This window comes from Pseudophryne corroboree, chromosome 4 (genome assembly GCF_028390025.1).
Source record: "Pseudophryne corroboree isolate aPseCor3 chromosome 4, aPseCor3.hap2, whole genome shotgun sequence".
Classification (NCBI taxonomy): Eukaryota; Metazoa; Chordata; class Amphibia; order Anura; family Myobatrachidae; genus Pseudophryne; species Pseudophryne corroboree.
The window spans coordinates 388,349,585-388,365,765 of NC_086447.1; the positions used below are offsets into that span (position 1 = coordinate 388,349,585).

The following is a 16,181-nucleotide window of genomic DNA, read 5'->3' on the forward strand; positions in this document are numbered from 1 at the left end:
ATGCTGTGCGGTGCGCGATGACGTCATCGCGCACCGCACACCAAAGGTCCTCTCCATGAAGGGAAACTAGACGCTTAGCGTCTGATTCCCTTCAGAGCGGGGGAGGACCAGCGCCACGAAGGGAAACCAGGCGCTTAGCGTCTGGTTCCCTTCTCACAGCGGGAGGGGGGGCACAGCGGGGGCGCACACTGACAGTGGAGGATCTTGCCATGGTGCGGCGCCCTCCGGATGGCGCCGGCGCCCTCCGGAAGGCGGCGCCCCGGGCAAAAGTCCTGCTTGCCCGTGGCAAGATCCGCCACTGATCACAGTACCATGCTTGAAGTCACTGAGCTCTTCAGAACGACCCATCTGGGTATCACAAATGTTTGTAAATAGAGACTGCAGGGCTAGGTGCTTGATTTTATGCACCTGTGGTAATGGGTCTGATTGAAACACCTGAATTCAATAATTAACAGGTGTGGTCAAACACTTGTGTCCATATACAGGGTGATTCAAAAGTTGCAGTACACCCTTTTGTTTCAAAAACTCTACAGGAAATGGTAAAACTGAATGCTCCAGTAAAGTATGGGTAAGGTGGACTATCTTTTAGGGTATGTACCAAACATGGGCGCCATCTTGAATCTAAGATAGTTTTTTTCAAATGGTGAGGGGGTCGTGTAACATGTCAAACAACATCAGAATTTGTTGAAAAGTTTATTGCTGCAAACAGATTTGAAATAGCAGTTATGGTTCAAAAGTTACAACCCTTTTTTTTTTTTTGGCAGGTAACTGAGGATGGCTTTGACAAAAGCAGAGAGAATTGAGGTCAATTTGATGTCTGGAGAACGAAGTTTCCATGTCATAGCTGCAGATTTTAACAACCGGCACCCAGGGTCCTCCAATTTCACATAACATTGTCAGGTGCCTAATTTCCAAATTCTGAGAAACTAGGACTGTGGCTGACAAATCACGGAGTGGTCGTCCAAAAAGTGCTACTGACGAGACAACCTCAACAATGGTTTTGGCATCCTTTGTGAAGAGCCCACAACGCAGCATACAACGTTTGACATTAAAATGACATCAATTCTCTCCTCTTTTGTCAAAGCAATCTTCAGTTACCTGCAACAAAAAAAAGTGTTGTAACTTTTGAACCATAACTGCTATTTCAAATCTGTTTGGAGCAATAAACTTTTCAGCAAATTCTAATGCTGACATGTTACACGACCCACTTTCCATTTGAAAAAACTGACTTCGATTCAAGATGGCCAATTTTTAAGATGGCACCCATGTTTGGTACTTACCCTAAAAGATAGCCCACCTCATCCATACCTTACTGGAGTATTCAGTTTTCCCATTTCCTGCACAGTTTTTGAAACAAAAGGGTGAACTGCGACTTTTGAATCACCCTGTAGTGTGTATTCCACAGAGAGTTGGTAGGTTAACGGATACTATATTCTGGATAATGTCAACTTTGTCTCGTAGTATTTAAAGACATGTTGGTGGATCTGTACTCCAAATAGCTTCTTCCATGTAAATGCGCAGATGAGACTGAAGGACTGATGTAGAGTTGAACGCAAATTAGTTCTATGTGGCGGATCTTATGCCTTTTTGCGCTGTGTCTGGTCTAGGGCCAGTGTATGCAACTCAGTCACATCTCCATTTGCTGCTTAAGTAGCATAATTGGGTGGTACCAGCATTCACTAGTAGGCAAAGGTATGTCTATATAGAGTTTTACAGACATGCTTCCCCCCCACCCCATCGTCTTGGCTGCTAGCCGCAGCAATCGCGAGTCGTTTGCTGCAACTAGCGTGCCTGCAGCCACTGCATATTTCCCCTTGCAATCTATAGGATTGCGTGTGTGTGTGTGTAGTACATTCCCGCAAGCGGGTCACACATTCACGCAGCTAGTCGCAATCGCGATGCTAACACGTGTGACTCGTTTGCAGGTAAGATGACGGCGGCCGCATCTGTACAAACGCATAATACTACTGCTTTATCTTGCATCAAGGTTAGGTCTGGTGTAAATGCTCTGATAATGATGACTTCAATGAAACAAAGTGTATGGTACTGTTGATCCAGCCTCATATGTTTACAACTTGGTATACTGGTGAATATTCTGCATTTAGGGGGTCATTCCGAGTTGATCGCTCGCTAGCAACTTTTTGCAGCGCTGCGATCAGATAGTCGCCGCCTATGGGGGAGTGCATTTTCGCTTTGCAAGTGTGCGAACGCTGTTGCAGCCGACGGCACAAAAAAGTTCTCTGCAGTTTCTCAGTAGCTCTGGACTTACTCAGCAGCTGCGATCACTTCAGTCTTTATGGTCCCAGAATTGACGTCAGACACCCGCCCTACAAACGCTTGGACATGCGTGCGTTTTTGCAAACACTCCAAGAAAATGGTCAGTTGACACCCACAAACGCCCTCTTTCTGTCAATCATCTTGCGATCGGCTGGATTGGATTCTTCGTTAAATACATCACCCAGCACGATCCTCTTTGTACCCGTACGAAGCGCCTGTGCATTGCGGTGCATGCACAGTTTTGCCGAGATTTAACCTGAAAAGTTGCTAGCGAGCGATCAACTCGGAATGACCCCCTTAGTTCTGTGTACACATGGGGTAATTCAGAGTTGATCGCAGCAGCAAATATCTTAGCAGATGGGCAAAACCATGTGCACTGCAGGATGGGGGGGGGGGGGGGGGGCAGATATTACATGTGCAGATAGAGTTATATTTGAGTGGGTGATTTTGTTTTTGTGCAGGGTGAATACTGGCTACTTTTATTTTTCCAATCTATAATGGTGTGTTTCTGTAACAAACTACAACACATATTTTTTTTGCTACTGCGTGAGAAAAACTAGGAAACGCTTACTGTGTACACACGAACCATGAGAGCTATGGCGTATGCAGTTGCGTACAAAATTGCTATTACTTGAGACAGCACTTGCGATACCTGGGTACTTCAGGGCAGAGACTGGGAAGTTGAAAGACAGGAGGTGTCATGGACATGCTATCGGAGTGTCATGGGCGCATTTCAGTATGCGGTTGCGTTTTTTCATAGCAGCGCAGTCACAGTGGCCATTTTTAAAGAATTTACAAAGGAGATGCTGCTCCTGCCAGGGGCTGCTGGTGGAGTCGATGTTCATACGGTGGTGTGCCAGTGGTGGATACACCAGCACACTTGACCAATGCTCAGATAAGAAAAAGGCGGTGCAGAGTTTGCTCATTCTGTCACATGAAAGAACACAAGAGGAATGCTTAAACGGAGAGTCCGTGAGTAATCGGAGCTGTGCATGGGTTATGTGTACATCTGACCGGGCCCATTGTCTGCACATACATGTTCTGCAGTTGCTATTGAACAGTACGTTACATGGGAAAGTCAAGCTGGGTTGCCCTAATAAACTGGTGACTCAGGGCCTAATTCAGGTTTGTTAGCAAATCAAAAAAGCAAGCAACTAAGCAAAACTATGTGGAGTGCAGGTGGGGCAGATGTAGAGAGTTAGATTTGGGTGGGGTCTGTTAAAACTGAAATCTAATTGCAGTGTAAAAATAATGCAGCCAGTATTTACCAGAATTAACAGAAACATAACCCACCCAAATCTATAGCTCTGTGCACATGTTACATCTGACCAGCCTGCAGTGCACACGGTTTTGCCCATTAGAGTGTAGTACGGTATGCCGGTGCTCGGGCTCCCGGCGACCAGCATACCGGCGCCGGGAGCCCGACCGCCGGCATACCGACAGCGTGGCGAGCGCTAAGGAGACCCTTGCGGGCTCGCTGCGCTCGCCATGCTGCGGGCACGGTGGCGCGCTGTGTGCGCCACACTATTTTATTCTCCCTCCAGGGGGGTCGTGGACCCCCACGAGGGAGAATAGCTGTCGGTATGCCGGGTGTCGGGATTCCGGCGCCGGTATAATGTGCGCCGGGATCCCGATATTCGGCATACTGAAGACCACCCGCCCATTAATGTGCTTTTTGCTTTGCTAACAAACCTGAATTGTCTGGTGAGGCCCCTTGCTGCAGCAGAGTTTAACCTGCCTGGCGTGTTTGTTTCACATTAAAAGTAGATGTCTTCTTTTACGAACGTCTCCTGTGGTTATTAGTAATGCGACAGTTTGTTTTTTTACTGTAAAATATCTTTATATTATCTTACTAAAGCTACAGTTTTGTATGCTTTGATTGTATCTACTTTCCTCCCAAGCTGGACTGTTTTTTCCCAAAAACCACTCAGATATTGTCAGGTTTCTAATGATTGAATTAGGTTATGACCCTCTATTTAAAACTTATCCAGCACTATTTTATTTAAAAAAGAAAAAAATTAAACATTGATGACAAATATATCGACTGCTGATCATCGGAACATCACAGCTATGTTTTCGCTGATGACTGTTACATTTCCATTTCCATGGCAGCTGCTAATTTCTGCAGATGCAGGGGGGAAGAAGGGGGGGGGGGGGCTTGCCGTCTGGCTGCCCAAACAGCAGTGATCAGCTGCATGGTAGGCACTGGGGAAGGAAATCAGGAAGCAGAGGGGCCAGGAGGCTCCTCCGAGAATGGCAGCTGCTGTAAGATTATCTACCAGCAGCAGCCCAATGGGTGTCGAATCAGGTGCGACCATGGTCACGGAAGGCGCAGCCTGGTGTGGTCACATCTGATGTGACCCACGCCATGCAGGTAGTTAAAGGATGGACATTGTGTCTTTTTACAGAATTACAAACTGTGCACTCTGAGCCTGCACAAGCTCTGTGCTTTTCTAAAAGCATCTATACCTATTATTGCCTGTGGTCACAGTGCTGCAGGCTTGCATACGGGTGGTATTCAGTACGCTGGCTGTAGGGATCCCGGTGCTCAGTTTACCGGCGCCGGAATCCCGGCACTCGGCATAACGACAACTATTCTCCCCCTTGGGGTCCACAGCCGCCCCTGGAGGGAGAATAAAAGCGCGCCACCATGCCCGCAAGGGGCTCATTTGCACTCGCCCAGATGCCGGTGGTCGGGATCTCTGCGCCGATATGCTGGGCGCCGGGATCCCGACCACCAGCATAACATACTACACCCTTGCATACAATGTACTGTATTATGGAACTGTACTCCTAAATGAGTTGCAGGCCAACTCTAAACTGCCTATTGCAGTGGTAATTTGAAAATACAGATTGCACTGTGCATGTCTCAAGGGGGTTGATTCAAGTTCACCGACAGTTGAATAGCGCCGGGAATTAGCTCCTGGCGCTATTCAATTCAGCTCAAGTTAAGTCGGCGAATGCCCGTTCTCTCGGACTTAACAGGTTGATTTGTCGGGAGAGCAGGCATTCTCCGACTTAACTCCCTGCCGCGATGCTGATTCCCGACGGAATCAGCCTCGTGGCGGCTGGTGAGCGAAGAATTCCCGACAATTGAGTGTCACTTGGCGCTGTATTAAATAGTGCCGGGAGCGAATTCCCGGCGCTATTCGACGGTCAGTGACATGAATCGACCCAAATGAATCTGCGCCATATGAATAGCTTGATCTGTGAATGAACTCTCAATTTTTGTACTTTTCAGGCATGTCGTGCCCAAAGGCATCTGGTTTAGCCACGTAAAGCGGGTAAACCCTTCCAAAGTAGTGGGCGTGCTGTATATGGGGGCCTAAAAGTCTGACTTTTTTCGCGTATTTCTGCTTAGCACCTCGGGAGGCACCCAACTGACTTGCTCCATTGGGCACTCAAACAATTGAATTCCTCACGAATATTTTGGAAATGTTATCCAGTATTTAACTATAGCTTTCTAATTACTTGGATTTTCCAGTTTAAGGAATTTTATTGATTTGGGCGTCTAAAAATCCCATCTAAACGGGACTGTTTAGACACCCAGACAATTGTCACTATTCATTTGTTTGGTCGCCCATGCACATTGCGCATCTCGCACCCCAACATACAGGGTTTAGCCGCGTAAAATGGCTACACCCGTCTAAACTCCTGCTTTGGGCATCCAAACTCCCGCTTGGACGCTGAAAGTGCCAGGTTTGGACACACTTTTTTCTCACACCTCAGGAGGTTGTGAGAAAAATGTGTCCTTCGCGGCCGGTGAGCGCCCGAATGGCAGAAATATTGAATTGCTGCTGTTGGGCGCCCTCTAGTGGTGGCCGTGAAAAAAAAATTGAATCGCCCCCATTAAATAATATTTTCCTAGTATACTGTACCTTGAGTTTTACTAAACATTTGACAGTATAAACTAAATATGAATACTACGGAAATGTATCTTCTTTGTAGCGCTACATGGCTAGAACACACAAGGAGACTGCTGATTGATATGACCCTTGTATATTGGGGGTGATTCCGAGTTGTTCGCTCGCTAGCTGCTTTTAGCAGCATTGCACACGCTAACCCGCCGCCCTCTGGGAGTGTATCTTAGCTTAGCAGAATTGCGAACGAAAGATTTGCAGAATAGCGAAAATACATTTCTTAGCAGTCTCTGAGTAGCTCCAGACCTACTCACAAATAGCGATCAGCTCAGGCCGTTTCGTTTCTGGTTTGACGTCACACACGCCCAGCGTCCGGCCAGCCACTCCCCCGTTTCTCCAGACACTCCCGCGTTTTTCCCTGGCACGCCTGCGTTTTTCTGCACACTCCCAGAAAACGTCCAGTTTCCGCCCAGAAACACCCACTTCCTGTCAATCACACTCCGATCACTTCAACGATGAAAAATCTTCGTTCGGGTGTGAGTAAATCTACTAAGTTTTGTGGTAAAATACTAACCGCATGCGCACTGCGAACCATGCGCATGCGCATTTCTCTGACGTCCTAGTGGATGCTGGGAACTCTGAAAGGACCATGGGGAATAGCGGCTCCGCAGGAGACTGGGCACAACTAAAGAAAGCTTTTAGGTCACCTGGTGTGCTCTGGCTCCTCCCACTATGACCCTCCTCCAAGCCTCAGTTAGATTTTGTGCCCGGCCGAGGTTGGATGCACACTAGGGGCTCTCCTGAGCTTCTAGAAAGAAAAGGGCATTCCGGAGGAAGTCATTCCTACGCTGATTAAAGCCAGGAAAGATGTAATTGTAAAGCATTATCACCGCAAATGGCGGAAATATGTTGCTTGGTGTGAGGCCAAAAAGGCCCCAACAGAGGAATTTCAACTAGGTCGATTTCTGCATTTCCTACAAGCAGGAGTGACTATGGGCCTGAAATTAGGCTCCATTAAGGTACAGATCTCGGCTCTGTCGATTTTCTTCCAGAAAGAACTAGCTTCACTACCTGAAGTTCAGACGTTTGTGAAAGGAGTGCTGCATATTCAGCCCCCGTTTGTGCCTCCAGTGGCACCTTGGGATCTCAACGTGGTGTTGAGTTTCTTAAAATCACAATGGTTTGAGCCACTTAAAACCGTGAATCTAAAATATCTCACTTGGAAAGTGGTCATGTTATTGGCCTTGGCTTCAGCCAGGCGTGTGTCAGAATTGGCAGCTTTGTCGTGTAAAAGCCCTTATCTGATTTTCCATATGGATAGGGCGGAATTGAGGACTCGTCCCCAGTTTCTCCCTAAGGTGGTATCAGCTTTTCACTTGAACCAACCTATTGTGGTGCCTGCGGCTACTAGGGACTTGGAGGATTCCAAGTTACTGGACGTAGTCAGGGCCTTGAAAATGTATGTTTCCAGGACGGCTAGAGTCAGGAAAACTGACTCGCTATTTATCCTGTATGCACCCAACAAGCTGGGTGCTCCTGCTTCTAAGCAGACTATTGCTCGCTGGATTTGTAGCACAATTCAGCTGGCGCATTCTGCGGCGGGACTGCCGCATCCTAAATCAGTAAAAGCCCATTCCACAAGGAAGGTGGGCTCATCTTGGGCGGCTGCCCGAGGGGTCTCGGCTTTACAACTTTGCCGAGCTGCTACTTGGTCAGGGGCCAACACGTTTGCAAAATTCTACAAATTTGATAACCTGGCTGAGGAGGACCTTGAGTTCTCTCATTCGGTGCTGCAGAGTCATCCGCACTCTCCCGCCCGTTTGGGAGCTTTGGTATAATCCCCATGGTCCTTTCGGAGTTCCCAGCATCCACTAGGACGTCAGAGAAAATAAGATTTTACTCACCGGTAAATCTATTTCTCGTAGTCCGTAGTGGATGCTGGGCGCCCATCCCAAGTGCGGATTGTCTGCAATACTTGTACATAGTTATTGTTAACTAAAGGGTTATTGTTGAGCCATCTGTTGAGAGGCTCAGTTGTTTTCATACTGTTAAACTGGGTATAGTATCACGAGTTATACGGTGTGATTGGTGTGGCTGGTAAGAGTCTTACCCGGGATTCAAAATCCTTCCCTATTATGTCAGCTCGTCCGGGCACAGTGTCCTAACTGAGGCTTGGAGGAGGGTCATAGTGGGAGGAGCCAGTGCACACCAGGTGACCTAAAAGCTTTCTTTAGTTGTGCCCAGTCTCCTGCGGAGCCGCTATTCCCCATGGTCCTTTCGGAGTTCCCAGCATCCACTACGGACTACGAGAAATAGATTTACCGGTGAGTAAAATCTTATTTTTTGCCTTAATCGCTCCGTTTGCGAAAATCGGCAACGAGCGAACAACTCAGAATGACCCCCATTGTGTGTGATTGAAGGTCTAGCTAAGTGTCCCACGCATATTCCTGATTGTTTGGTATCTGTTTTCTCAGCAAGGTCCATGATGTTGGATCCCAGCTTGCGACGTCGGTTGCAGTGCTGGGATCGCAGCTACATGCAGGAGGTGTTTATTCTACTGAGATGTCTCCTGCATGTCCCTCCTTATAATCGTACAAAAATACAATGCTGCTTGCAAGCGCCTTTTTCGTTATTTCGTCCATCTCTGAATCAGGGTCTTAGTCTGTATACAGAGCAGAACAGAACGTATACTTGAAAAAAGCTGCAGCTGCTACATTGTAGCACTTCATGTACAGATTCACAGACTCTGTGGCACACAGATATAGAAGTGTTATATATTAAATCAGCACAGTTTCCTCATTTGTCCTAGTCGCATTGCTTTGCGACTAAGATGCTTTTTCGGCATAAAAGTCACCTGACACTAGAAGATTCACAGGACCTGGTATGTCAAGAGGGACTGTTTGGCGTGACTGCAGCAAAGCCGTATAAGGATAGATCTGTATTTCTGTCAAAATATATACTTTTTTCTTCTCTTTAGGTTATTTGAGCTATTGTAGGTTTATGTTATATGTATTTCGGAACTTACTGTGCAATGGGTCAGGCTTGTTACGTAAGCATTTAGCTCTGTCCAGTTGTAGCTGCTGTCAGGTGCTAATTGTGCATGTCGTGTAAACAGCCCTTCATGCAGTTTATTTCCATCTGTTAATGTCAACAAGTAGCCAGTTTGTGTCAATGGTTTGTTGCAACTCCATTCCAGAAAAGGGTGTTACTGCAGTGTCTGCTGCTTTTACACGTATACAGTAGTTTGGATTTGTATGCACAGTGAGGAGAGGTTAAGGACATTAAGTACTGAACTCTTAATTCCTTCAGGCCATTCGTGTCTGACTGCTCATGGCATTACTTTTTGTTAAAGTAATTGTGCTCTTTTATCATGTGGCCTTCAAATGAAGCTCCGTCTCCGAAAGAACATAGCCGCCTGTATCTAATTGTATCCAATCTGATTCCCATTTTCTGGTTACTAAACCTCCAGAAATTGTCCTGATTCCTGCCTGGTGAATAAACTTATTGGGGTTGGAATTTAACACAGACCACTACTTTATTTCCTCAGGAGAGGGTCCATTGACGTCAGAATCTTTGGTTGCTGTTCTGCATGCATGTCCTGAAATGTATGGTTCTAGGCTGTGGACCCAATTCAGCATGGAATGCTGCGGCAGCGTTGACATGCTGAAGCTCTGTGAAGTGGGCGCCTGCGCAGCAGCCGCAGTGCGCGTGTGCACACAGTGGGATGCGAGTGAGCCAGCCAGGAGGAGACCTCAGGAGGCAGCAGCACCAGCACACCCGAGATCCTAGTCAGCCTCAGACAGGCAGGAAATGTGGGGGGGGGGGGGGGGGGGGTTCTTGACCTTTCTGTCAAGGATGAGCAGCTGCAGAGTAAGTAAGGCAATGCATGTGGAGCTGCTGCTCTCTGCCCAAGCCACACAGAGTAAAGGTATGAGCTGAATGATACTGCTATGGTGGGGGGGAAGGCAAATACATATGTGGAGTGGGATATCGCGGAGCTGAAGATACTGCTATGTGGGGAGAGGGAGGCACATACATGTGGGGGCTTGGGGCTGATGACACTGCTACAGTATTAGGGGGGCAGGAGGCAGAGACACATGGGGAGATGGTCTCAGACATATAATGCCACCGCTATGGGCACTGTTGAACTCCATCATCCACATTGGCAAGAAGGGACCCAGCATGAGGACCAGTGATGATGATGATCACCAGTATAGTAAGTAGTAGGGAACAATACCTCAAAGCTGCAGCCACCAAGTCCAGCTACACACAGCCAAGAGCCAGGAAAAGTAGGGGATACCGCAGCTGCATGCACCTCAATATAAGAGTTATAAGCAAGTCAGTTTAGCTGTCGTCTGTGAGTGATGGATGAAGGGTGTTTACTGTGCTGTACTGGGTAAGGAGTTCTGGGAGAGGGGTTCTGTGATGAGTGAGGGTTGGGGTGCTGTGCTGTGAGGGGAGAATGTTCCCTATAGAATGCTTTCTGAGGTGATGGTATAAGGGACTTTCCCCTAAAACCCTAAAACCTGTCCCTTATTTGTTTAGTTACATTAGTGTGCTGGGGGAAACAGTCAAAATCTTCCTTAGGGCTCCAAATTGGTTAGGGCCAGCTCTGGGTCCACCTTTACCAAGCTCAATAAACCCATGTGGTGAGGATACAATGCTTCTGCCTTTATTCTTATATTTTGTTTGTTTTGTTTTTAACATAGGTTTACATGTTGGCAGCATATAGGCTTGTAAACCACTGTATACAGTATAACAATAGAATGGTTCTGTGTGTCAGGAGATCAAAGGGTCTCCTTTCTTGCAGGTAAGTCTTGGTGGTTCTTGTTAAACTCACAGTAACCATATAGAATGTGCTGCTGTACAGTTTGTTCAGACATTTCAAATCTGAGGTAACAAGGAAACTAGTAATATATACATTGATCCTGGTGATTGTAAACCCTTCTAACTGCATTTATTATAGACATGTTAGTGTGTGCACCATGTAAGCTCCCATGTAATTGCGGACACATTGAATTAAGGTTGACACGTGCCAGTCGCATCAGGCGGTCCGCAACCATTTTTTTTATGGAAACTGCTGCGGTTGATGTCACGCAGCTGCCCCAAAACCTCTCTCTGCACACCCTGTCCAGCCTGCTACGCCCGCAAACTGTGGCGCCACCCCCTGAACGCTCGCTGCTGTCAGTTGCGCACGTGCACTGTTGCCAGTGCACGTGTGCTGACTAGATGGACGTGGCTGCTGCGTCCATCTCTGACTCTGCCCCTTAATTAGCACCATAGTCAATTTGATTTAGCCATTTGTGCTGAGCCATGGCTATAACTAAACTTGGACCATTGGTATACCTTGAAGACCGCGTTTGAGAACGTCTTCCATACTTTATAAATTAATGTCTTTCCCTTGTGTGTATACATGAAGTGAAACACACTTAGCTGCTATTCTGCCTTATTTCAAGTTGGTTGTTAGAAGTTCTTCTAATAAGGATGTGGGGTTAATTTAGCAAATTAACTGTTCTATTAAATAGGAAAAGCATCAGCTTAATCTAATCAAATGATGAAGATAAAGTAATAATAATTTGCATTTAATTACCAGGCGGAAGGTGATAAAGATTGTTATCCTGACATCCTGAAGGATGAAGAAAATAGAAGATCTGGTGAAAAAAATCTTCAGGTTAATTGCCTTTGTTTTCTGCTCTCCCCACACACTGACAATTTTGTGGATTTGGGAATTTGTATAACGTGCATATACTGAGGTGCATTAAGTACTTTCAGTGTACAATTTAAAGAAAAAGCAAAACGAAAAATTCACTTTTGGTGGAATTTTACGAATTAAAAACTCCTATTGGTTTGACAAAATTACTATATATAGTCAAAACTGCTCACGATAGAACACATTGTTATTTAAATAATAAATGTTCTTTAAAGCAATGCTACTGCCTACATGGGACAGAGATGTCCATTTGGTGGATTTGACCCTATATTCATAATAATACAGTCCATTCATGAAGAGCCACGATTTTATGGATATTAGAGAATGCTTCTGTGTAATCACTGGATTTTCAGATTAAGAGGCTGCATACTGGTGTATCCTACAAAATGGTTTCTCCACTGTGTTGGTAGGTGACAGGACTGCTTTAGGATTCATATTAACTCTTGTATACAAATGATAAACATTTACGGCTTCATTCTGAGTCTGACGCAAAGAAGCCACAAGTGCAGACAGTCACAGCAACCAGAATACTACCTTATACTAATTTGGGTATCTGTACAGCTTAATGCATATAGTCGCACCGACCAGTGCTTTTCTGTCCACAGCCGCAGCAGCCATCATTCGTATTGGCGCTTACACCTACCCCATGCTGAGTGCAATCAATTCATGCCAGAAGCATATGCATGACTCAGAATAGCATATAACTCTGACTACATGCCCACACCACTCCCATGAAATGGATACCGTGTGTGCATTCACATAGTAGCTGTCCATTTGACACCCAGAAAACCCATTGCACAAAGAGAGAACTGGCCCTGCATGTAAACCCCACCAGGGTGTGTGTACAAGGTGTGGCACATGCACAGATTGTCTAAAATCTCTAGATGCATCTGCATTGGTACTTGTGTCCTACTCAAACCACTAAATGTGAGGACATGCATATCCTTGTGACTCTAGGAAGTATATGTACATACCTCTAGCAAATAAATCAATAATATATACATATATGCTTGGCTTATCAGGAAGAACTACAGATGTTCCGAGCTCGTTGGATGTCTGAACTTGCTCCAGGAGTGAGTTTTTCAGGGGTAGAGACTCAGCTCCGCAGAGGAGCCGTGAGAGGGCCTGTTGGGAAGGCCTCAGATACCAAAGCAAAGCAAGAATTGGCTAAGGAGGAGAAGGTAATTAAGATATTTCATTACTACATTCCTTTTCATTGTATGTAAGGGGCGAGGTAATCATTTTGCTTATTTCTCTTACGTCCTAGAGGATGCTGGGGACTCCGTAAGGACCATGGGGTATAGACGGGCTCCGCAGGAGATAGGGCACCTAAAAAGAACTTTGACTATGGGTGTGCACTGGCTCCTCCCTCTATGCCCCTCCTCCAGACCTCAGTTAGATCTCGTGCCCAGAGGAGAATGGGTGCACTGCAGAGAGCTCTCCAGAGTTTTCTGTGGAAAAATAATTTTGTTAGGTTTTTTATTTTCAGGGAGTCCTGTTGGCAACAGGCTCCCTGCATCGTGGGACCGAGGAGAGAGAAGCAGAGCTAGCTGGCTTGTTAAGTTGGGCACTGCTTCTAAGGCTACTGGACACCATTAGCTCTAGAGGGAGTCGGAACACAGGTTTCACCTGGGGTTCGTCCCGGAGCCGCGCCGCCGTACTCCTCACAGATGCCGAAGATAGAAGCCGGGTGAGTATGAGAAGGCAAAGAAGACTTCAGGCGGCAGAAGACATCAGATCTTCATGAGGTAAGCGCGCAGCGGTAAGCTGCGCGCCATTGCTCCCAGTCACACACACACAAGCAGGCACTGAAGGGTGCAGGGCGCAGGGGGGGGGGGGCGCCCTGGGCAGCAATATTCCTCATTTTGGCATGGATAAACATGGATTAGGCTGTGGCACAGTAAATCCGGTAACCCCCGCCATTTTTTCTATACAAAGTTGATGGGACCGAAGCCCGCCGTCGAGTGGGCGGGGCTTGATCCTCAGCACTAACCAGCGCCATTTTCTCCACAGAGACTGCATGAGGAAACGCTGGCTCCCTGTTCTCTCCCCTGCTGAGCTTCACAGGCTGGAAAAAAGAGGAGGGGGGCACTTTGGCGACGCAGTGAGTGGAGATTACAATTATATACATGTAACAGCGCTATCTGGTCATATATTCCAGTGTTTTTAAGCGCTGGGTGTGTGCTGCATACTCTATCTCTCTGTCTCTCCTAAGGGCCTGGTTGGGGTTTTGTCCCCTTATAGGTAACTCCCTGTGTGTGTGGGGTGTCGATACGTGTGTGTCGACATGTCTGAGGCGGAAGGCTTCTCCAAGGAGGAGGTGGAGCAAATGAGTGGTGTGTCCCCGTCGGTTGTGCCGACTCCAGATTGGATGGATATGTGGCATACGTTGCATGCAAGTGTGACATCTTTACATAAAAGGCTTGATAAGGCTGGTTTAGGGGGGACATCAGGCGGTCAATCCTCAGATTGGACCGACTCACAGGGCCCGTCGGGGTCTCAAAAGCGTCCCTTGACACAAGACACTACTACAGACACGGATTCTGATTCCAGTGTCGACTATGACGAAGTAAAATTGCACCCTAGGGTGACTAAAACCATTCAGTGCATGATTGTGGCAATAAGGGATGTGTTGCATATTGTGGATGAACCCTCGGTCCCCGACACAAGGGTACACATGTTTAAGGAAAAGAAAAACGGATTATTCATTTTCCCACATCTCATGAATTAAATGAGTTCTTTGGAAAAGCTTGGGAGACTCCGGATAAGAGACCGCAGATCCCCAAAAGAATTTTTATGGCATACCCTTTCCCTAAGCAGGACAGGGAGATTTGGGAATTACCCCCCACTGTGGACAAGGCCCTGACGCGCTTGTCCAAGAAAGTGGCGCTACCGTCTCCTGACACAGCGGCCTTTAAGGACCCTGCAGATCGTAGGCAAGAAACTACATTAAAGGATATTTATTCTCCTACGGGTGCTGTGTTAAGACCGACGATTGCGTCGGCATGGGTGTGTAGCGCAATTGCAGCTTGGACAGATGAGCTGACAGATCAATTTGATACTATGGATAAGGATACTATATTCCTAACTCTAGCCCATATAAAAGACGCAGTCTTATTTATGAGGGATGCTCAAATGGACATTGGATTGCTAGCTTCCAGGGCCAATGCCATGTCTATCTCAGCGAGAAGATCCTTATGGACTCGCCAATGGACGGGTGATGCGGATTCCAAAAAACATATGGAAGTACTACCCTATAAGGGTGATGTATTGTTTGGGGATGGGCTGACGGACCTGGTTTCCACAGCTACAGCAGGTAAATCTATTTTTTTACCATATATTCCCCAACAGCAAAAGAAAGCAACAACCTATCAGATGCAGTCCTTTCGGTCGCACAAGTCCATAAGAGGTCGGGGATCCTCTTCCCTCGCCAGAGGTAGGGGCAGAGGCAAGAGAGCACCTGCTTCGGCAGGTGCCCAGGAACAAAAGTCCTCCCCAGCTGCTCCAAAACCCACAGCATGACGCTGGGACTCCCCTGAGGGAGTCCGCACCGGTGGGGGCACGTCTTCGACTTTTCAGTCAGGCCTGGGTCAGTTCGGACCTGAATCCCTGGGTGTTGGAAATAGTTTCCCAGGGTTACAAATTAAAATTCGAGGATGTGCCCCCGCGCGGATTTTTCAAATCGGCCCTACCAGCTTCCACATCGGAAAGGGATGTAGTGTTAGCTGCAATTCAAACGCTGTGTATACAGCAAGTGATAATCAAGGTTCCCCTGCACCAGCAGGGAAGAGGTTACTACTCAACCCTATTTGTGGTCCCGAAACCGGACGGTACGGTCAGACCGATTTTAAATCTGAAATCCCTAAACCTGTACATAAAAAGATTTAAATTCAAAATGGAATCTCTCAGAGCGATAATAGCCAACATGGAGGAGGGGGAGTTTATGGTGTCTCTGGACATAAATGATGCGTACCTTCATGTCCCCATATATGCCCCCCCATCAGGAATACCTGAGATTCGCTGTACAGGATTGTCATTACCAATTTCAGACGTTGCCGTTTGGACTTTCCACGGCCCCGAGGATTTTCACCAAAATAATGGCGGAAATGATGGTGGTCCTGCGCAAGCATGGAGTCACAATTATCCCATACTTGGACGATCTCCTGATAAAAGTGAGATCAAGGGAGAAATTGCTGAGCAGTGTGGCGCTCTCTCTGAGAGTGCTCCAGCAACACGGTTGGATTCTAAATCTACCAAAGTCACAGTTGATTCCGACAACTCGACTACCGTTCCTAGGTATGATACTGGATACGGAACAAATGAAGGTCTTTCTC

General features: G+C 47.0%; 1 protein-coding gene across 1 annotated transcript in view; it reads left to right on the forward strand.

The window, feature by feature from the left end:
- The window catches only part of FBXO9 (F-box protein 9), a 163,907-nt gene that overhangs the window by 21,253 nt on the left and 126,473 nt on the right, over positions 1-16,181 (forward strand). Inside the window, exons 2-3 of the mRNA XM_063916701.1 lie at positions 11,731-11,808; positions 12,870-13,028. Of these exons, the coding sequence (XP_063772771.1) occupies positions 11,731-11,808; positions 12,870-13,028 (237 nt within the window). The remainder of the gene's footprint in view (positions 1-11,730; positions 11,809-12,869; positions 13,029-16,181) is intronic.